The sequence below is a fragment of the Astatotilapia calliptera genome, chromosome 17, assembly GCF_964374335.1.
Source record: "Astatotilapia calliptera chromosome 17, fAstCal68.1, whole genome shotgun sequence".
NCBI lineage: Eukaryota > Metazoa > Chordata > Actinopteri > Cichliformes > Cichlidae > Astatotilapia > Astatotilapia calliptera.
In genome coordinates this window covers 20,117,893-20,139,579 of record NC_137438.1, presented here as the reverse complement: position 1 = coordinate 20,139,579, position 21,687 = coordinate 20,117,893, and the positions used below count along the sequence as shown (strand labels likewise).

At 39.9% G+C, this 21,687-nt stretch overlaps 2 protein-coding genes across 3 annotated transcripts in view; one reads left to right on the top strand and one right to left on the bottom strand.

Moving 5' to 3' along the window:
* LOC113008852 (leucine-rich repeat-containing G-protein coupled receptor 5) overlaps positions 1-8,007 on the bottom strand; it is a 52,625-nt gene extending 44,618 nt beyond the window's left edge. The window contains exon 1 of one of the 2 annotated variants that reach the window (XM_026146687.2): positions 7,344-8,007. In XM_026146687.2, the coding sequence (XP_026002472.2) occupies positions 7,344-7,621 (278 nt within the window). In that variant the 5' untranslated portion in view covers positions 7,622-8,007. The remainder of the gene's footprint in view (positions 1-7,343) is intronic. The other variant, XM_026146686.2, reaches the window with a different exon arrangement.
* A 5,567-nt stretch (positions 8,008-13,574) lies between these two features.
* The window catches only part of rab21 (RAB21, member RAS oncogene family), a 14,585-nt gene continuing 6,472 nt past the window's right edge, over positions 13,575-21,687 (top strand). Inside the window, exons 1-4 of the mRNA XM_026146688.2 lie at positions 13,575-14,872; positions 20,126-20,185; positions 20,268-20,375; positions 21,015-21,078. Of these exons, the coding sequence (XP_026002473.1) occupies positions 14,738-14,872; positions 20,126-20,185; positions 20,268-20,375; positions 21,015-21,078 (367 nt within the window). The 5' untranslated portion in view covers positions 13,575-14,737. The remainder of the gene's footprint in view (positions 14,873-20,125; positions 20,186-20,267; positions 20,376-21,014; positions 21,079-21,687) is intronic.

Here is a 21,687-nt window from a genome sequence, read left to right as displayed (position 1 = left end):
AGGCACATATGAAGAACAAGGCGAACAGAAGGATGAAAGAAAAGACGAATACATTATCCATGTTGTGTGTTTTTCCCTCTCGATGTTGTGGTGGACGAAGCTTTGTGTGTGTGTTGTCTATTTTCCGTCTCCTCAGGCTCAAACTGATGGATATCAGACGATTATTCAAATGTCGGCGGGCTGCAGAAAGACAAACTCTGGAGAAAAAAAAGAAAAGGGAACTGTGTAGTTTGGAGGCGTAGTGTGACAGCGAGGCCTCTCTCAGTTTTTGTCTTTTTTTGCTCTTTCTTTTTGCCTTTCTTTCAGTCTTTCGGGGGTGGGTCAGCGGGGGGCCCCCCGAGGCGAGAGAACATCAGGAGGTTTATTCCCCGGTCGGTTCAATCAGTCTGTGTCGTCTCCTCCAAAAGGAAAAGATACCTCAAGATAAACAGCAGCTCTGTCAGATCTGTGTTTGTGTGTCCACGAAGGTAACCTGAGGCGCAGATGATCGCCTAAAACGAGCTGCTCAGTCAGTGAAATAAGAACAAATGTTTATGAATCTAGACATCAAGAGTTTATCTGTCTAAGACATTAGTTCTGGTCCCCTGTGTAGCAAAAATGCTCAGAGCTTTAGAAACAGTACAAAAGTCTGAAGGTGTGACGATCCGTGTTTTTAACGTAGTAGCAGAGATAAGAGAGAGCAACAACGTGAAGCTGCAGCAATGAGGAAAGCTGCAATCACAGCTTCAAGAATGTGTTTGCTTCTTCTTACCAAAGATGCAAACAGCAGTCAGGACCAGGCTGTACCTGTAATCAAATCTCTCACCACGGGATAAAAACAGGATGTTTTCCAAATCATTTGAAGCTATAAGCATTTAAAAATAGTAAATGTTCGTAATAACAAAGATTCAGACAAGTTCCTGTGCAAATAGACAAAGCTGCAAGTTAAATGTTGGTGGTCCTTGGGTCCTCAGGCAGCGCTGCATTAAAAACAGACCTGATTCTGTGGTGGGTACTCCTGCATGGGCTCAGGAACACTTCTGAAAACCATCATCATCATCGAACACAGTTCATCTCTGCATCCCAAATTAAACATGAAAAGGTACTACAAGCCTCATTCATCCAACACTTTACTCCATCCCTTAAGCTTTTCCTATCATGCACACAGTAACACTCAGATTCATACATCAGAAGCAGTTGCTTAAGGACAATTCAACATGTGGACTGAATGTGCCAAATATCAAGCAACCAACCTTCCAGTTACGACATAATCCAATCTACCTCCTGAGCCACAGCCTCCTACAAGTTTAAAATAGGATACAGAAATGTCACCAACCGCCTTTCCTGGGAAAAAAACTGATTTAAGATGGCAAAGTGGAAAACCGTCCTGTAGTCTGGCCAAAAAACCGGAGATTCTTTTAGGACATCTAAGAAAAGCGCAACAATCACACCACAGTTCAAATCCAGCATTCATGTTGGTAATACCACTAATGCTGAGTGATCTACAGTTTCTTGGACCAACATATGCTGTCATCCATTTTATTTTTTTATTATTTCAGCAACATAATCCCATCAGATAGTTCAACACAAGTTACAGGGAGGCATTTAGTCCAGGTGGGATGCTCAGTCTGTGAAGGCACCATTAATAGTGAAAGATGTGCAAAGTTTGGTGGAACATAAACCGCTAAATAAACCTTTGTCTTCTCCGAAAAGCAAGACTGTAAAAATATATTCTACTTGTTTTAGACAACGGGTAAAGAACCAGCTGCCTGCAGTCCAGACATGTCACCCACTGAAAACATTTAGAAGATTAAAGAGCTGAAAAATCTGACAATCAGGTCCTGAGCTGTCAAGCAGTTAACACTAAGTTTTCAGGACTACAGGAATCAAAATGAGCTCACATTTTCAATATACAGTGTAATCTCATCCTTTCATTACCATTTTTTTAGTGTCCAAAGTTTTTCTAAAAGCGAGATAAAGGAACCACATTCATTGTGCCTGCATTTAGCAATTTAACGCAGCCTTTTAAAACAGCTTCAGTAATATCAGTGTAGCTTACTTGCTGGGATGTTTTGACCTCAGATTTTAAGATCTAGGAGTAGAAATGTCCAAGCACTGATGAACATTTTTATTGTGGCCTCACGGTTGTGGAGTTTAAATCAATTATCTCTGATAGCTTAAGGCTATTTCAGTATCACTTTCTATTGTCTGCCTGACCTCTCCCATACCCCCACAGGAAGACAGGTAGTCCATTTACCTGTCTGTCACGTCCTCTTTTAACTAACTGTGTGAGTGTGCAGTGGACCGTGGCATCCACAAGGACCATCTGATGACAGCTGAGCTCAAACCAATGGAGCTCCCTCACACTAAGACTCCACTAGTGCAGACGTGCAAACACTCAGGACTGTAAACGGGCTACCTACCTTCCTGTGATGTCACGTGAAAGGTCAGGAAGTTCACTCTTGCTAAACATCTGCATTACCTGGAAATTCATTTAATTTTAGAGCTGTTAGTGTAGGAAAGTGCAGACATGATTTATATGCTCAGGGCTCGGGATGTCCAATATGGCTGCCAGAAGGGGCGTGGCTACAGAAACCTTCATATATACATCAGTCCATTCATCACATTGAGGCTAAATGCATTCCTGTGTTGCTGCTGTCAGTCACACGTAGAATAGAGACTTCCAGGCCCATTCAGACTTCAGGCAGCTCTGCTTAGGCATGCAGCAAGTGTATGCACACACACACACACACACACACACACACACACACACACACACACACAAAGGCATTGACAGATGGCAGTATTCAGACTGACGGCGGTCAAACAGACAGACAGACTGAAGGAGATTGTAAAGCGACTCTGAAATCAGTTGCTTTCCTCAGAAGGTCCCTTAAAGTTCTCACAACAAACCAGGAGGCACAAAATCACAACAGGACATTCGAGCTGATATTTTAATTGATTGTTTCTGGTTTCAAAAAAGTGACATAACAAGTCCTGATCATAGACAACAACAAACTCATCAACTGTTTGTCATCAACAGTTTTCATCTGTTTGAATCAAAACTTTTGCTTTCAAGATCTGTTGAATCAAATTGATAACAAAAAGCTGAGTATAGTTGTTTCTCTTTGATGGTGTTCTACGGCTTCTTGTATACCAGGGGTGCCCAATCCCAGTCCTCGAGATTTACTATCCTGCAGCTTTTAGATGCATCCCTACTCCAACACAGCTGAATCAAATGGTGTGATTACCTCTTCAGCATGCCATCAAGTTTGGCAAAGGCCTGATAACAAGGCATTCAGTTGATTCAGGTGTGTCAGAAGAAGGATGCGTCTAAAAGCTGCAGGACGGTAGCCCTCGAGGACTGGGATTGGGCACCCCTGTTGTATACTATAAGCACGTGCTCAGGAGGACTGAATTTAAGACAAACCCAACTTATGAGAAGCGCTTCAATTCACCCAGAGGACAAAAAAGGTTTTCGTAAATAAAAATGAATTTTTAAAACCTTTTTTGGAAATAAATGCAATTGGTCAACCTATTATTCTTTAATTTGTCTTAAAGTGAAGCTGATTTTGTCCTTATATTGCTAACATTCTGCTGACATATGCTAATTGGCCATTGAATTGGCCAAGTATTTAAATTGGGGCATGTTCTCTTCATACCAGTTACTATTAATAAACTGAGCGTAGCGTTAGTTCAGGTCAAGTCAAGCCACAAACACCATCAGTCTTAAGCCTTTTACATATTCACATCTTCATATCCAGTCGGTGAATCTTATACCGTGGGCATATTTAGGCTGCTTTAGACCACCTACAGTTGCGGCACATCTGCAAGCCACTTTGCAAACCACTTCCATCTGGCTCCTCCTTTTCATGCTGTTCCGAATTAATCAATGTCATTGATGTGGTTGCACTGCTGCTCTCCCCACGGCTGACTTTCAGACAGAAGGTATTTTCTGTTGATCCTTGTTTGATATGTGGAAAAAAATTTAAAGTGGCCTAATGTCCCCAATTTTCTAGGTTACAAATATCAAAAACAGAATAGACATGGACACATTTGTTTAACGCCAGAAAAAAGGACTATATCGCAAATGTATTATAATTTGAAGGTTTCATTTGAAGATATTACATTAATGCATATTCTTTTCAAAGAACCATAGTAAGTGAGCAGCTGACTTTAAACTGTTTGGACAGGTGTGGACTATTCCTTTGTAATTTCTTCATCAATTAAGCAGTTTTGATTTCCAGCATTTACATTTAGTAATAATAAAAATAATGACTCATGTTTAGTTTTAGGTTTTTAGAGCAGGTCCCTTCTGTGGATGCAGGGTTTTGTTGGGTTTTTTTTGCACCAAAACAAAAATGTAAAAATTTATCTGGTTAGTCTCCAAAACAAAGAAAGACACAGGAACTCCTTGATGTTTTGTTGGATTCGATTCCTGATTGGAGCTTTAATAAAGACACAAAGACTCTTTGATTGGCAGTCGCTGTGTGAGTGGGTTTGTGTGTGTCCATCTGCCTGTCGTGGACGAACTGTAAGGAAAGTGCTTTCACTGTGAAGCACACACACACACACACACACACACACACACACACACACACACACACACACACACACGGCTGTTCTGAATAGGGGAAGGTTTTCTTTAATGAGAGTGAAATTTAAATCCTGGACATTGTGCTGCTTTGCAGCTACAGCCAAGACGAGCAGGTTTTCCTTCCACACACACACAAAGTACAATGACGTAATGCTTTTTCAGAAGCTGAAACAAGTCTTGTATCGAGGCCGATGACCTGCTGTGAGGTGAAATGGATTTGAATTCATTTAAGTGTCTTGCTTTAACAGTAGTTTACACTCAAGTAGAAACACTAAAACTTCGCAAATACTGTTGTTATATGGCCACAGAAATCTGTAGAACTTCTTTAAGCAGCCATAAAACGTCTTCCCGGAGGACACCAGAAGCCTCAAAAAAACCTGTGGAACCTCTTTCAAAAGTCCAGAATAACTTTCTAAGACTCACTGAAGCTGAAAAGAAGTCCTCAAGGATCAAACATCAAACTTTTTGTATACATTCACTTTTGGGGTGTATTCTTCAAAGACTTTCCCAGTCGTCTACATTTAAAATTCCACTGAGTCCATTTTTCGGGCTGTTTAGCTTTTATTATGATGCGATCCAATAAGCTGTCATAGCACCCAAGCTTCCATTAATCTTTAAGGACCCCTTTCAGGTGTTCCTGAAAGTTTAGCGTTTCTGTAAAACTAAATGAAATGTCTCTAAGCACACCTGAAAACTCCCTCCTCAAAAACAATGAAACAGCTTGAATTGTTCCAGGAGCCTCTTTAGAGATCACTGAATGTGACGAAACGTCCTTAAACATCAAACCTCTTTATTTACCTTCATGTGCACCCTAGGATCCACAACCAAAACTTCCTGAAGAACGCCTGGAGCTTCTGCAAAACTCTTTCACCAGCTGCACCTCTTGAGAAATCCCTCTAACCTTCTCAAAACCTCCAGGAAACTCTACATTTGTGGGCTAAACTCAAGGATCTGTTAATCCTCTATCAGAAGACACCAAATTGTCTTCTGATGTTTCAACACCCTTGAAACATTGTCAGTCCACACATTCCTGTTTGCCTGTAGAGGAATAAATTAAAAGTCCTTTAAAGAATCTTCAATGTCTCTAAGTGTATGTTAGAATTCTACAATCCTAAAGCTTCAGAGAAACTATCAAAACATCTACAAGAATTCCCTGATATCCCTGATGTACTTGAGAAGTCTCTTTTAAGGATCACAGAAGCAAAGAAAAAACTCCAATACATTCCTAGGTATTGCCAAGGGATAACTTCCTGATAAACGAGGTAATCTTCTTCAAAGGTCTTGAAACCTTATTAAAACTGTTCTTATACTCTTCAAAGTTGATAATCTGTCGATCATCCAATTATTTTTTCCAGTCAGCACAACCATTTAGAAAACTTTAAGAACTCCTTCAACAGGTTCCTGAAACAATTAAAAATCTCTTAAATGCCTTTAAAGAATGAAACCTGAAATATCAGAGCTCCTTTAAAACTGCTGAAACCTCTCCAAATTTGTCTAAACGTAGAAAGAATAGAATCACTTGAAAAACTCCAGGAGCTTCTTCAATGAGTCTTGGCTGAAAACGGTTTCCGAAATAACACCTGTCCTGATGTTGGCACTCTTACCCTGCAGTCTGTGCAATGTACCTGGTTATAGATTCAGCTAAGACATGAACTTTTAAGTGTTAAGGCCGGACTCATAAAATCCGTGTAATATTTCAAGCATAAAAAATATTTTTTGGACTCACCTATTCTTAACACTTAGAGTCCCCCGAGAGCAGCCATTTGGCAGCTGTTCACAACACCGCCGTAATTTTGATGGACGAATTTGCGGCATTTATTATTTTTGGAACCTCAGACATACACATAGACACTGCTCAGGTCAGTAGGCTCTCTGAAATGATTTCTATGCCTTCTCTTACGTGGTCCGAACCCTGCTAACGAGAGTTCATACTGCCCCACCAACATCCTGAAATGTGCACAAAAGCAGCTGTGCAACACAGATTCAACTCCTGGGTCAAACCATAAAACTGACCCTACCTCTGCCTTCTCCTGAGAATTAGATGAACCCAGAATCTCAGTTTCTTCCTTTTCTTGTTTAGAAACATCAGGACCAGCTCTTCATCGCTTGGTGTCCACTTCATTTTTTTCACAGTGTGTGTTTTTTGAGGGTGAATTTTCTGTAAAAAATGCAACAAGTTCAGATCTGAAAAATTCTGAATGTCGTGTCCCTGTTTGTCCTCGGTGTGTAATGGCTTTTACTCAAATTTTAATTCTTTAAGTTATATAAAAAATAATCCTACTGCAGCAGTTAGTGAAGAGAGCAATGGTGTTTTTGTATCAGGCTGTGAACGTGTTTTCTCTCCTCTAACGTTGGACATTGTAATATGGGAATCTATGGGGACTGACCCACTGTTGGAGACTGCCTCAAGTGGGCATTCGGGGAACTGCAGCTTCATTTGTGCTGTGGTTGAATTTGGGAACTTATTTTTGTCTCCAGGTGTAAATTCAGTGATGCACTCTGGGTCTCTGCAGATTAAATGTTTTTCCTTAAACATCATGAACCACAGCACCTGACATGCACCCGAAAAACAGGCACAGAGGACAGGTGTTCCGTTTCTCACCACTACATAACATCACCCGTGCGCGCGCAGGCACGCTCACACACACACACACACACACACACACACACACACACACACACACACACACACACAACACTTACTTTGTGCAGACTTTGGATCAACAGGTTACCTTAAAGAAAACGAAAACCTTCGCTGCTGACTTACAGGTAAGATGTGAAGACGCTCAGGTTGCTCGGTATTTCCCGGAGGCCCAGGTCCGAACAGTCCACCCAGTGCAGCAGCCCGTCCACCTCACACCGGCAGCGGCCAGGGCAGCTGGTCCGCCCCGCTCTCCCGACCTCGTCCCCGGAGCTGTTCAACCCAGCTGCAGCTCTCTGCACCGCGGGCACGGCGGAGCTCCGCATCTCCAGCTCAGCCCCGGCGCTCCTGAAGCCCACCGAGAGCAGCGCAAAGGCGGCTAGGACAGGCACAAACCCTAGCATGTCCTGCGTGGTCTGTCTCCGCAGGGTGAAAGTTTCAGTCAGAAGTGATGTGGAAATATAAAGTTGCAGCCTGGGATCCGGATCACGTTGTGGTGGTTTTTGGTCCCTACTCACCAGAAGCAAACTGGAAACCGCTCAGTTTTAACTTCCTCTGATCCGGATGTAAAGTGGAGCACAAAGAGGATTTGAAGAGTGGAATAAAAGTGCAGGTTGTCTGAAGTTTGGTCGCTTTCCAGGCTGAACGCGTGGAGCTGCACAGCAAGAGTGTGCGTGTGTGTGTCCCTCCACTCACTCTACAGGAGTGTGTAAACCGTGGTTCACTTTATATAGGCGGTGTGTCTCTGCTTCTGCGTGTGCCGTGATTTTTAATAGCAGCAGTGAAAAAACAAGTAAATATTAAAATCCACAGAGCATGTCCCTCATTATTTATGTCACATGCATGTCCCCCCCCCCCCCCCCCCCCCCCAATAAAAACGTACAGGAGAGGATTAACTTCAGTTTCCTTCACATAAAAAAGTAATTTCCACCACAAATTGATATAGGACATTTATTATCTACTTTTTATTTACTTTAGTATTTATTCTTATTATTTCTACTGTTTTAACTATTGTTTAGTAGCATGCTTCTTATAACAAGACCTAGGAAACTTCCTCACACCCACAGTCGGTCGCTGAGCCTGGCTCTGCCAGAGGTTTCTTCCCGTTAAAAGTAAGTTTTTCCTTCCCTCTGTCAGCAAAGTGCTTGCTCATCGAGCTCTTCATTTTGTTGTTGGGGATTTCTCTCTGTTATTGTAGGGTCTTTACAATATAAAGCAATTCGATGCAACTGATGTTATGATTTGGTGCTATATAAATAAAACTCAATTAAACCGAATCCTTTCAAATGGTTTAATGAAGCTGAGTCTGTTAAAAATTAGAGTCTGAGGTTTAAATTTTCCTCAGAAAGGACCCCAAAATCCATCTGATTAGTGCATCCTTCCAAGTGCTCAAAGGAAACCTGCACTCACATTTGAAACTCACTTCTTATAAGCTGTGGAAACATGAAAGACATTTAAAGAATTTCATGCATTTTATGCATAAACTTGCAGGTTTTTTTTTTTAAATGATGTTGATAATGAGCTGAACCATCTTCTCCATCTCTTTGCTCTTGGCCTGCAGTGCCACCAACGAGCCTAGCTTGTTCGCTCTGCAACAGAGTTGCACCCCCCCCCTAACAGCTATTTGTCTCATAGCTGATGTTGATATGCTTATTTATTGTAGCTATTTTTTCTCTTTTACATTCCATTGAAACAAAACATAACTATAACAAATAACTTAACAGTGCTAATGTTTTTCAGCTGTTAATCACAGTATTTTTTTAACCTGTCTGCAAAAAATTAGGGTTGCACAAAACAGTCTCAGCAAGTAATCTTGTTATTCATATTCCAGAGCCCTGTGCTACAAAGCAAGCTCATCATAGCCAGCATAGCTTTCATTACCTTCACTTATCCTGATATCAGCAATCAGGCTCAGAGGTCACATGTCAACTCTGTAAGTCAGCCCAGGTTTCAATAGTCAAGCTACAAGAAAGGGGTGGTGCTGGCAGCACCTGACCAATCACAAAGAGGGATAAATGTGCTGGCAGCAGAGCAAGGAAGAGAAAAGTACAGTATTAGAATAATATGAAGCGATTATAAACGCAATACAGACGGAAAGTAACACAGCTGCTGGCAAATAAGCTGTATGAGTATTAGTAACAGGAAAAGCACCAAATGGCAGTTTAGTAATTAAAATGCTGTATGAACATGTGCACACTAAAACTGGAAAAATATTAGTATTTGAAGCCAAAGAAAGCTGACAGTACATGTTAACATGTAGCAGCCCTGTTATTACAAATCATAAAATCTGATATGTTATAATTATTACCTCATTAAATTATTATTTAGATGTGCATTTAATTTCATTCTATAAATACAATGTAAACATTTAATGGAATGTTTAGTATGTTTAGTATGCATTCACCTTATACTGAGCTCATTTAGTCCAAGTCATTGAATAATATATATATCATCCTGCTATTTGTGCACAGAGGTCTGAAGGATCTTCTGGGAATGGTGACACTATTTTCTGGAGTATCGATTAGCTTATAGCCAGTGATTTCATACCTGTTGGTCTTTAAACTTGAATATATTATCTCTGGGCCCTTCATAATAAAGAGCCACGGTTAAATTTCATGAACTGATTGTCAACTGATTCATATACACCAATGGAAGATTTTTGACTTTTAAAGGATGGAAAATAGTAGTTTTGGAGCTTTTGGTGAATTATTGAATCCCACATCAGGACAGGAGATTTTTTTAAATAAATAAAACTGTTCAGCTGTGATTAGAAAAGATTATGTTTGAATACTGGAATACACCATAATGAGGGTTTCAGGTATTTTGTATTTGGAGGTTTTTGGGGCACTTCACCCAGAACACGAGGGGCTAGAAAAAAACCTTTTTTCTGCATGGAGAGGCTCAGTGAGGTCACAGCATTGTAATTAAAGTAATTAAACTCAGCCATAACAGACTGATTTCCTTTCTGATTTGCTGTCAGATTCTTTTCAGGTTGTTTTGCTTTTCATTTGTCTAATTTGTGTATTTTTCATCTTCTTAGTCTCTTTCTTTTATTTTATATTTATTGGAGGGTGTTTGCTTTGATTTGTGTCTCTTTGTGGTCAATGCATCAACAATCCAGCTTTTTGAGTAAAAACATAAATTTCACATGTAATAAATTGGTTGATTTATTTCTTGTTTATATTCTTCTTATATATACTCAACCATCTACATTATTAGGTAGACCTTTTCAGCTGCTTGTAAACAGAAATATATGATTTACCATCACATCACAGCAGCTCAAAGCTTTTAGGCATAAAGACATGGTCAAGACGACCCACTGAAGCAGGCTACAGCAGCAGAAGGCCACACCAGGTGGTGCTTCTGTCAGCTAAGAACATGAAACTGAGACTACAGTTTTCACAGGTTGACTAAAACTGGAGACTAGAAGATGGAAAAATGTTGTCTGGTCTAGTAAGTCTCCAGTTCTTCTGCGACATTCAGGACGTAGGATTAGAATTTGGGGCAAGCAAGAAAGCATCCATCCTACCTTCTGTCAAAGGTCAGGCTGCTTTTAGTTTCCATCCCCTGAAGACCAAAACAGTCCATCTAATGATGCTGCTTCTAGCAGAATAACGCACCATAGCACGAAGGTCAAATCATCTATAACTGGTTTCTTGAACAATGAGTTCACTGTACTCAAATATCCTCCACATCAGCAGATCTCAGTCAAACAGAGCACCTTTTGAGATTGGAGTTGGAACGGGAGATTCACTCATGGATGTGGAGCTGACAAATCTGCAGCAACTGTGTGATGCTGTCACATTTACAAGAACCAAAATCTCTGAGAAATGTTTCCAACATGAAGAATTAAAGCAACTCTGAAGGCAAAAAAAACAATCAAATCCAGCACTAGCAAGGTGTACCTAACAAATTGGTCAGTAATCTGATGATATACTTGTTCAGTATATCGAGGCAGAGTAATGCTAGCCTGACTTTTAGGGATTCCTGGTAATTCAGCCTTCCATGAACCCTGAAATCAGAAAAGTCTGATCTCTCACATCTCCCCACAAGGCCTGAAAACAACTTAAGTCCTCACAAAGTCAGGTAAACCTGTACACTAATTTGATGTTAATGGTTAGCAGTTCTGAGATCCTGCTGCAAGTTTCAAGGAAATAAGACACAAAGGGGTGGGGGTGAGGTAAAGCTGACATATAATAGTTGTCACCACACACACACACACACACACACACACACACACACACACACACACACACACACACACACACACACACACACACACACACACACACACACACCATGATGCAACAGTATGAAGAAACCTGTGTGAAAGCAGGAAAGATTTCTGTCTTTCTGATTAGTTGAATGACAAAAAAAACAGAACTCATGGGAAAAATTCAGAAATGTAAATTTGCAAGAAAAAAATGAAATATTTATGAAGGAAACTATTTATTTTGTGACCAGGTTGCTTCACTTTGTCTGGACCACAGTGATAAATCACCTAGTTTAAAAGAAAGACTCCCTGACATACAAACTTATGTTAATCTTTCAGTTTCTATGTTGTTTATTTTATTTCTGTGATGACATGTTCGATAATTTTGCACCTTGTGTCTACGTTGTATCTCTTTTCTGTCTGTTTCCTTGTGGTTTGGCTGCATTCATTTTTCTTTCAAGTTCTTTTTTTGTAATTGCTTTGCATATTTTTTGCAGCTTTTTGTTTCTCTTTAGCATCGCTTTGTGTCTTTGCTGTCATTTTCAGTATATTTCTGAACATTCTGCATCTCTTTTTTTGTCATTTGTGCTTCTTTTGTGTTTGTTTTTCAGGTTTTTGTTGATATTTTTGTCTTGTCTGTTCTGTTTGTGTGATGTTTCAGTTTTTTGTTTTTTTTGTTTTATTTCCATATTTTATTGAAACCTTTTTTTGGTCATTTGTTTTTTTCTGTGTCATTTTGCATGTATCCCTCTTTTGTTTGTTGTGTTTGATGCTTTGTTTCCTCTCTGTGGTCACTCTGGGCCTGTCTCTGGTCTTTTTAAGCTTCTTTGTACTTGAGGTTGTTTTGCAGCTTTTGTTCTTTTCTTCCACCCTCCTAAACATGAATCTGTTCCTGTTTTCAATGGGACTCTGCCCTCTAGTGGCTAAGCAGCTTCACTGCAGTCAGAGACGGAAAAACAAGTTGTTTTTTTGTTTCCATGCGTCCTTGAAGGCGTCCAACAGGAAAACCAGGCTCGTGTCAGGGCTGTAAAACTCCACATGACAGCTCTTTATATTTCATCATCTGAGGTTTATATGAAAAATAAAAGAAGCAAAGCATGCTGGATGTTGGAGTTATTAGATGTTTGATTTTTTTTAATTTCATATACAGATAAACATGTAACCTTATTATCTGACTTTGATCTTTGAACTTTCTCGTCGATTTTATTCAACATGAGTTTTTTCCAAGACAAAAATGCTTAATATTTTTCTTATAATTTCACTTAGCAGATCAACATTTTCATTTTTATCTCATAATTTGTACTAAGTACAACTGTTGACTTTTTCCATCTAAAAATTAGTTTGAGTTCATTACTAACCAAATCACACAAATTTTGTTTTACATTTTTTAACCATTTTTATTTTCAAGTCGTCAATAATGGTTTTCATGTCATATTTAAAGACTATTTTATAGCTTTGATTGGAGCAGTAGAAACTGACAATTACTTTGCAAAAATTTCAGCTATTTATATTGCTTTTTATGTGAAATTATCACTTTTTAAATAATTTATCTCATTTTTTATTTAAAAAAGGCAAAACATTAAAACACTTATTATTCTCATAATTTTAAGACACTGAATACAATTCTGTAGTTTTTGTCTCATGTTTTTGACTTGTTCTGTAAAAAGCTCTCTTTTTTCCCTTTTAGCTCAGGAGTTGCATGTTGAACCACAGACTGGATATAAATATTAAACATAAATATGCTTTACAGTCTGTGATGAGCCAACAGCGCTGACGGAGCTCATCATGTGACTCTGCAGCGAGGAGCTCTCACTCTGCTGCTGCTTCAGAGGCCCAGGCAGTGCCGATCGACCAGCAAAGAAGGAATTTCACAAATCCAGAGACAAATACGGCAAGAAAGGTTCAGAAATAAAACATATGAAATAAAGAAGTAAAATGTTAAAATTATTCACAAATCAAAAATGTATATTTTATGTAATTTTTACATCGTCTTCTTCCTTTTCTGTATTTTTTTTAACATTAAAGGTTCAAGGCTACTTTATTTGTACCTGTAGGTAAATTTTGTTTACAAAAAAATGATAGCATTTGCCATCCCCACAAAACACACACACGTATTGAATAAAATATCAAAGTTACTCTTACTGTTTTGATATCTTATGTAATTATTTTGGCGTCTTTAATTATTTTTTATTTTTAATTAATTTTTCCCCCTGAATGTTTGAGGATTATCAGACCGTTTAGACTCCTAGAGATGATTCTTCTTCTTTCAGCTGCTCCTTTAGGATCATTTTCCTGTATACCATCCAAGCCTTTGTTTTTGTTTTTTTTATTTTTTATTTTGAGTTCTTTCTGTGGTTACTTTGACACAACACAGTCATGTTTGACTTTATTTCTGTCATGACATTTCACGTTTTCATGTTCATATCAATTTTACTTTTATTTTTCCTCTGATATTTAGACTTTCTACTTTTTGTTTTAAAAAGTGCAACATCACAACAGTCATCTTGAGGTGCGTTATGCTATGAGATCAAGAGCTTACAATAACACAGAGAAGTGGCGACAGCAGGAAAGAAAAACTCCCTTTTAACAGGAATAAACCTCCAAAACAACCAGGCTTAGGAAGGGGCAGCAGCCTGCTGCGACATTTTAAAATGAGTTTCCACCTGCTTCTCTCATGTTAAATTCTCTGAAGTTTTAATTCTACTGTTTTTATTTTTCCATTTACGTTTTTTTTATCCATTTGTCATCGTTATTCGTAATTTTAACTTTTTCGATTAAAGCTTTTCTATTTTCAAAGTTTCAATGTCTTCTATTTTAAGACATTTAAGTTGAACGTTCTATTTTCCTCAAACTTTGGTATCTATCTTTCTTTTGATTCCTTAAATGTAGTATTTCCATCGCTCTCCCTGCGTTGTGTCTTTACAGACAACAGGACGAAAACAAAGGTGCTCAGTGAGTCCTCCTCCGAGCAGACAAGATCTTTGGTTGAGCTAGCCGGCTAACTGTTAGCTGAGAGAGACGCCATTAGTTGGGTGAAAATCAGGCTTTGGCCACAGGGTGAAACGCGATCTGTCTCTGGGTTTGGACTCGCTTCCCTCCGAGCTGCGAGTAGATTCCGGTAGAAGTCGGGTCCGTGTGTGCTGTCGAGCTGTCCCTCTCATGATTTTAGCTCCTTTTTTGAAGTCGGAAGCTGATGTGAGCTGCGCAGGACTTCATTTCCGACTGGGTTAGCATTAGCAGCGCTAGCCTTAAAACGCCCGTTTTGCGGATAAAAGCGGAGGATTTGTGCGAGTTTTAACTGCCAGCCATGGCGGCGGCGAACAGCGGCAAGACCTATTCGTTCAAGGTGGTGCTGCTCGGGGAGGGCTGCGTGGGGAAGACGTCGCTGGTGCTCAGATACTGCGAGAACAAATTCAACGACAAACACATCACAACTCTACAGGTAAGAGGGGCGGAGGAGCCGGGCTCGTGCTTGTCATCGCGTTGCAGGTGGCAGGTGGAGGGGAGTCTTGTGTTTCCTGACCCGGGCCTGCCGGGGGAGCGGAGTTATTGCGAAATATCGGCGGTGTTGTGGCTGTAACCGGATCCGATGACGGAGGGGAAAGTCAGGTGTTTTTCCGGGAGATTTACGGTCATAAACAGCCAGAAATACATCTGATACACCTGACTTCACTCACTGTTTTCACCACGGGTGCTTTAATCTCCAAGGGGGGCCAGGGGCAAAAGAGAGTAGCTGTGGCCCCACAGGAACCCCCAACAGAGCATTTTAAAGCTTTTAGTGGTGTAGCAAAGACAGGAAGCATGAGGGAAGAGAGGTGAGGAGATGAAGAGACACGGGTGAAACAAGTGAAGGTGACCTGCACAATCTGTTTGATTATAAAAACGAAAGCTTGTACAGGTGAAGGATTTGGGGGGAGGGAGTGTGAGGAAGCTTACTTGACTTGAAGCTGAAGTGCCTCTCACCTGCATTCTTTCTAGTGACCAGCAGGTGGAGCCTCCTGGTGATTATGTAGAAGTCTATCAGAAAACAGTCCTTCCTCTAGCGTCCTCTTTGAGCTCTGCAAACACGTTTCTGATGACTATATAATGTCAGTCTGTAGATTAACGTTCTACTGAATTCAACTTGATATTCGTTTAGTAAATAAAGGCCACATTAGAGTCCAAAAGGACCAATAAGATGGGACTGATTTAGGGTACGGGTGACCTTGTGATTGACCAGTTTAGTCAATGATACAGTATGATCACGTGATGTCTCGGATTCTCAATACAGCTGTGTGAAACTGCAAATTTCAGTATTGATCTGATATCAAGTAAATACAGACCCAGTTTTGCTGATACAATACCAATACGTAAAAGCAGGTTATATATGGGAGACCGGTGTGTCATGATTCATGAGATGAAATGTTGTCAATATGCAAACTCTGAACACTAAATCCTTGTGATTTGACTTTCCACAATAATTAATTAGTTTCTGTGTATTTAGAATCTGAGGCTTTTGGAAACCTGGGATAAAATGTTTCTGCCTCTAAAGGACTTCAAACCAACAGAAGCAGAAGACCGCAATTTCTTTCCCTCATTTCTTGTTGCATACGATGATGATTTGAGAGTCAAATGAAACTGAAACTTCGCTGCTTTTCTTTCACCGTCAGCGTGTAACTGACTCCTGCAGTGCAGATGTGTCTGGGCTTGTGGGACTGCTTCGCTCACCTGTGGAATGATTTCTGTCTGCTCTGCTGTCAGGTGTAAGTGCGCTGCTCAGCTTCCAGCAACATCTCACCGAGGAGCAGAAGCTCAAAGGAAACAGCAGGAAAACCCTGCAGGTTTCCGTGTGGCTGCTACTGTTTTACAAGCAGTCCTCTGGCCGCCGTCTGCTGATACCTGTCCCAGCTCTTTGAGTCAGGATTAGACCATTGATAAGGATTCACCACACTTTATTTATTAATTTACCTTTGAACATTATAGATTTATTGAACATCGAGGTGGATGGGTGAGAGTTTTCCTGGTGTGTAGTTGTGCTCTGACCGGCAAGTGCGAAAAAGCAGCAAAGGTGAGACCCTGTGAGGCAAAGGCAGAAACCTTTACCTACTTTATCTCCACGCTGCTGAGTGGACACTCTTTCCTTCATCTTTGAGTCACTTTGAGCTTTCCCCACTGCAAATTGAAGTTGGGGGGGGTGGATAATTAGAATAATAGGACCTTTTTCTTTCTCTTTTTTTTTTCAAGAGGAAAAAAAAAAACAACACTTCCAAGTGCAGATGTGTTTTTAAATAAAACATTTGGGAGATTTATTTGAGTTCACACCTTGTGGAAAATTAATCAATTAAAAATAGGCCAGTTTCATATAAATAACACGTAGCAGTGGCTGAATAACTTACAAATATAAATAATAATCATGAAAACTATTTGTATGGAATTATGCCTTCATTTCACTGCGCTGTGATCTTGTGTCCTTTCATTAAGACGCAGGCAATCAACCGTCCAGCTCAGGGTCCACAATATATAGATATTTATTTCAAAATAAAAGCATATTAGATGATACCTTTCTCACTGTTTAGTGTGATTTCTGTTTCTGAACATCACTGCAGAGCTTCTCCATATCAGGGCTGTAAGAAGTCACTTTAATATTCACACAGGACTGCAGAGTGTCATCAGTGAGGACACGGTGCTGTTTGGACTTCATGCAGTTTATGCTGAGAAAACCTGCTTGCTTAAGTATGTTGCTCCAAAGATGAACACGACTGCGAAATATAGAGTGAAATTACATAGAGCGAAGTGTTGCAATATTGTACAATGTGAGCCACAAGCATAGGCGTAAGTTTTATAAATGTGTGCAACGATTTGTGTAACTTTCGAGGACTTACGCACGCACTCGCGCTCAATCCCCACAGAAATGCAGAGCAATCTGCCCTCAACTAAAACAATTTCACAAATGTGTTCATCCAAACCTGAATAATTACTGATCATTTACGCACAATTTATTAATTTCAGCTTCACAAACCAGATAAGCTTTTTGCTGTCAAAAACCTTTCTGTACAGTTGTTAAAACTACACATAACATTTCACTAGCTCGCTCACAAAACCTTAAATACGTGCGGAAGAATCACCTGATACGCAAAGATCATGTCACACACCCACTTGGGGTTTGATGCTTAGTGCTCAACTTATAGCAAAGTGCAGAGATGGAGAGAGGCGTCAGACCAGCAGAACTTTATTCACCTGGAGGCGGTGAACACAGTGACCACCTCAGTACTAACATTTCACTCACAGCTGAGCCCGTTAGGCTCTCTTTGCAGGCAGTAGTTAATACTTTTCTTTTTCTCCCTCTGTGAACTTTATACTGTAGATGTTACTCTGACTCTTACTTAAACTCTGCTTAATGAGGATGTGTGGAGTTGCTGAAAGGCATTGTGGGGGATGTAGGCTGGGGAAGGATGTGGGTTCGCCACAAACTCCGTTCACCGCAGAGTAAAAATGCAGTCTTTGTGTTTGCTTCGTGGCCTCGGCTGTTTGGAGGATCCTTGTTGAGGACGAGGATCAGCAAGCCCTCCAGGTTTTCCGTGGACAGCGTCGCAGTCACATGGTCATGTGAATGAACCTCAGCATCACACTTGCAAGGCTCATGTCTACGCTCACTCTCATGTGACGCACAAAGGGGCATCCCAGCTGATTGCAGAGTCTGCTGGCCGTGGATGAAGGATCATCTCACTGAAGCTTAAAGTGTGAGCACAGCATGAGTGTCAAACGAAGCATCTCAGTGTTCTTTAGATGAGAGGATTAGGAGAAACTTCCAGAGGCTGTTGATGGTTTGTTTTCGCCAGCACGAGCTCTGCATTATCGAACTGTTATGATTTGTCATGGGACTGTGAAGAAAAGTGTCTGTGTGTATGCATTTTCCAGTCATCCTCTCAGTTCAGAAGGATTTAAAGATGTTTATTAGCAGCGCCGCTGATGGACATCGCTGAGTTTAGGGAGTTTAAACCAGTTCCTGCTGTTTGTTTCACCTGCTGTAGGTTTACCCAGAACCAGTACTTTATATTAAAATGATAAAACTGGCTCAACTTGTGGTCATTTTCAACTAACTGGTCTGATAATTGTCTGAATCATTATCCAACTCTGGATTTAGCATTTCAGTCATGTAGCAGACAGTTTTTGGAAGTAAACAGAAAAAGCACATAAAAGGAAAACTGGTTTAAAATTGAAGTAAACAGTTGGGGGAATTAGAATCACTTACTGATTTCATTTTTGGCACGTTTGGGCCTCCGTAGATTTGGTTTAAACCTCAGAGGTCAGAGCACTCGTGGAGCAGTGCAGTCAGCTGACCGACGTCACATTTACACACTAATTCCAACCTTAATCACATACTGTCACAGCCCCACTCTCAGCCTTCCTCTCACCTCTCCACCATAAATCTCTCCCCTCTGCTCCGTCCAGCCGTCACGTAAATTCTACTGCTGATGTTGAAATCTTAATCTCGGGTTTGACTTTCCCAGAGAACGCTTCAATAAATCATACGTGACTGGGACGGAGGGGAAAAGCCACAGCCTGCTGCTCGGCAGGACTTTGGTCTTTGGTTTATTGCTGCGCAGACTGTCGACAGAAATCAGTTGACAGGTTAACATAAAACTTGCAGATGTTTTTGTGGTAAAATGTGAGAAGTTACAAAAGTTGTTGCAGAAGGCTGATTTTAGCAGAGATGCTCGTAAATTATTGGTTTAACTTCTGGTCAAAGGGCACGTGCACAGAGCTGAAGCGGTTTCAGAATATGTTTGGGGATTTATCTGCTAAAATAATCTCAGACTTTATTTTTTTTTTCACCATCCACCAGTTTATTGTGCATATTTTCTACTGTTTAGTTTCTATTTTATTTTCTAGCGCTTATGTTTTACTATCTCCAGTCCAAAAAAAAGTGTGAGAGTGTAAAATGTAAATTAGAAATGGAAAAAAACCCAGAATGCAATGATTTGAAAATGTCATGAACCCATGTTTTATTCACAACAGAAAACAGGACACGTATAAAAGTTTAAAATGAGAAAATGAACCATTCAGCTGCATCAATGCTGAAAGGTACACACAGATAACAGAGCATCTGCTCCCGTCCAGGCAGGGAAGGCCTTCATATTTCAGCAGACCTGCCTGCAATTAGGACCTTACACCAGCTGAAAACAGCATCAGCATCGCGAATTGAAAAATATGGCAAAGCAGCAACAACAGCAGCCCAGATGTTTTACAGACTGTAGTTAAAAGAAGAGAGGATGCTGCAGTGTGGGCAACATGCCAGTTTTATTGAGACATGTTGCTGGTATCAAATTCAAAATGATTTCATATTTTTTATTAAAATGTTTCATTTTCTCAGTTTAAACGTTTCTCTCTTTTATTGTAAATCGAGATTCATGGATTTACAAATCATTACATTCTGTTTTTATTTACATTTACATGACAAACTGTCTTGTGTTTTTGATATTTTAGTATTTTTAATTGGTGAGATGCTTTATTTTATTTAGTTTAATGGAAATTCATTGAGCCTTTTTTCTGCTGCTTTATTTTGTTTAGTATCTTATTTAACATTTTATCCAATTTTTATTTTGTGTTTTTTAGTTGTTGAGCTACCTTTCAATATTACTTTGCTCAGTTGAATCTTATTCAAATTGAGTTTGTGACATTATTAAAATAATCATGTTGTCCTCTTCCTACGCAGGCGTCCTTCCTCACAAAGAAGCTGAACATCACAGGAAAAAGAGTAAACCTCGCCATATGGGTAAGGCTGCGTTCAAAGTAGTTTTTATTCTCCTGATCTTCTGAATAAAGGTTTTGGGTGTTAACGTTGTCTGGTTGTGCAGGACACAGCGGGTCAGGAGCGCTTCCACGCCTTAGGTCCCATCTACTACAGAGACTCCAATGGAGCCATACTAGTGTACGACATAACAGATGAAGACTCCTTTCAGAAGGTACTTTTGAAAACGAAAGTTTGATGATCCAACATCGTAAAAGCAGACTTTCGACAGCATGTCATTATGGAAATGACAAAACAGCAGTGGAAACTAAACTCGTAACAAACAAATAACCAGTTTTGTGTCCTTTTATCCACAACCTTGGAGCAGCTATATAGAAGCTTTACAGTTCATCCAGGAAGTAAAATTTCTTTTTAAATAATTTACAAAAAGTAAAAGACAGTTTACATGGCTGCTGGTGATCACTTGACCCTCTGGATTGAAAAAGGTCGATCCAAAACAATCAGTGTTTTGTTATGGACAAATGCTGAAAAGTTCATTAAAGAAATGGTATTTAATTTAAACTTTTAGGACCTACTCTGAATTGCCCGGCTATAGTTTAGTATTCAGAACTGAAAAGTGCAGTCAGAGTATTTCCAGTCTTAAGATGAGTAAACATTAAGATTGAAACATCTTACAAATAAAAAGTTTAGTCTGTCTGTGGGTCTTTGGATGTTAAACCCTTTGTTTCTCAGAATGTTAATTATGATCATAATGTTGCTCTTTCAGTTCCTGTCTGCATTATAATTACTTCATTATTTGTATCTTGGTTTTATGAAGGGTTTATTTGACCTGAGTGCTTTGTTGTCGTTGCAGGTGAAGAACTGGGTGAAAGAGTTGAGGAAAATGTTGGGGAACGAGATTTGTTTATGTATAGTAGGTAAGTTATCAGAAAGTGGTGGAGACCCAAAAGGGAGCTAAAAGAGATGAACACAAAGATTACTGAAAATTAGAACTGGTTTAATTTTTTTTTAATGGAAGTAAAGAATAAGTTAATGAAAACCAAGTGGGCAAAAATATTGATTATTAAAAGTGCAAAGGAGATTTGGTTCATTTTAAATAGGTGTTGTGTCTCTGTAGGGTTGTGATTACTGCCTGCATTCTGCCCATCTTCCATCTACAATGGAAACACGGTCCAGGCGTCCAGTGAAGCCTAGCAGACAGCTAGCAGCTAGAACAGCTGTAGCTGTCAGTCAAAAATGCCACGCCCCTAATAATACATACTTTAAGCCTTTAAAAAATACAAATTAAGGAGTTATAAAGATATGAAAAGAAATGACCTTTAGAGTCCAGTTTGTGTGTTGGGCTGTAAACATATTTATCTCTGCTGTAAAGCTGGAAATTGTAACATGGGAGCCTCTAGTGGACATTTGAGGAACTGCATGGTTTGGTACCTACTCAATGGTTTTCATTTTCACCCTGTAGACCAGGCCTCGAGGGCCCGTGTCCTGCTGGTTTTGGATCTCACCCTGGGTCAACACACCTGAAT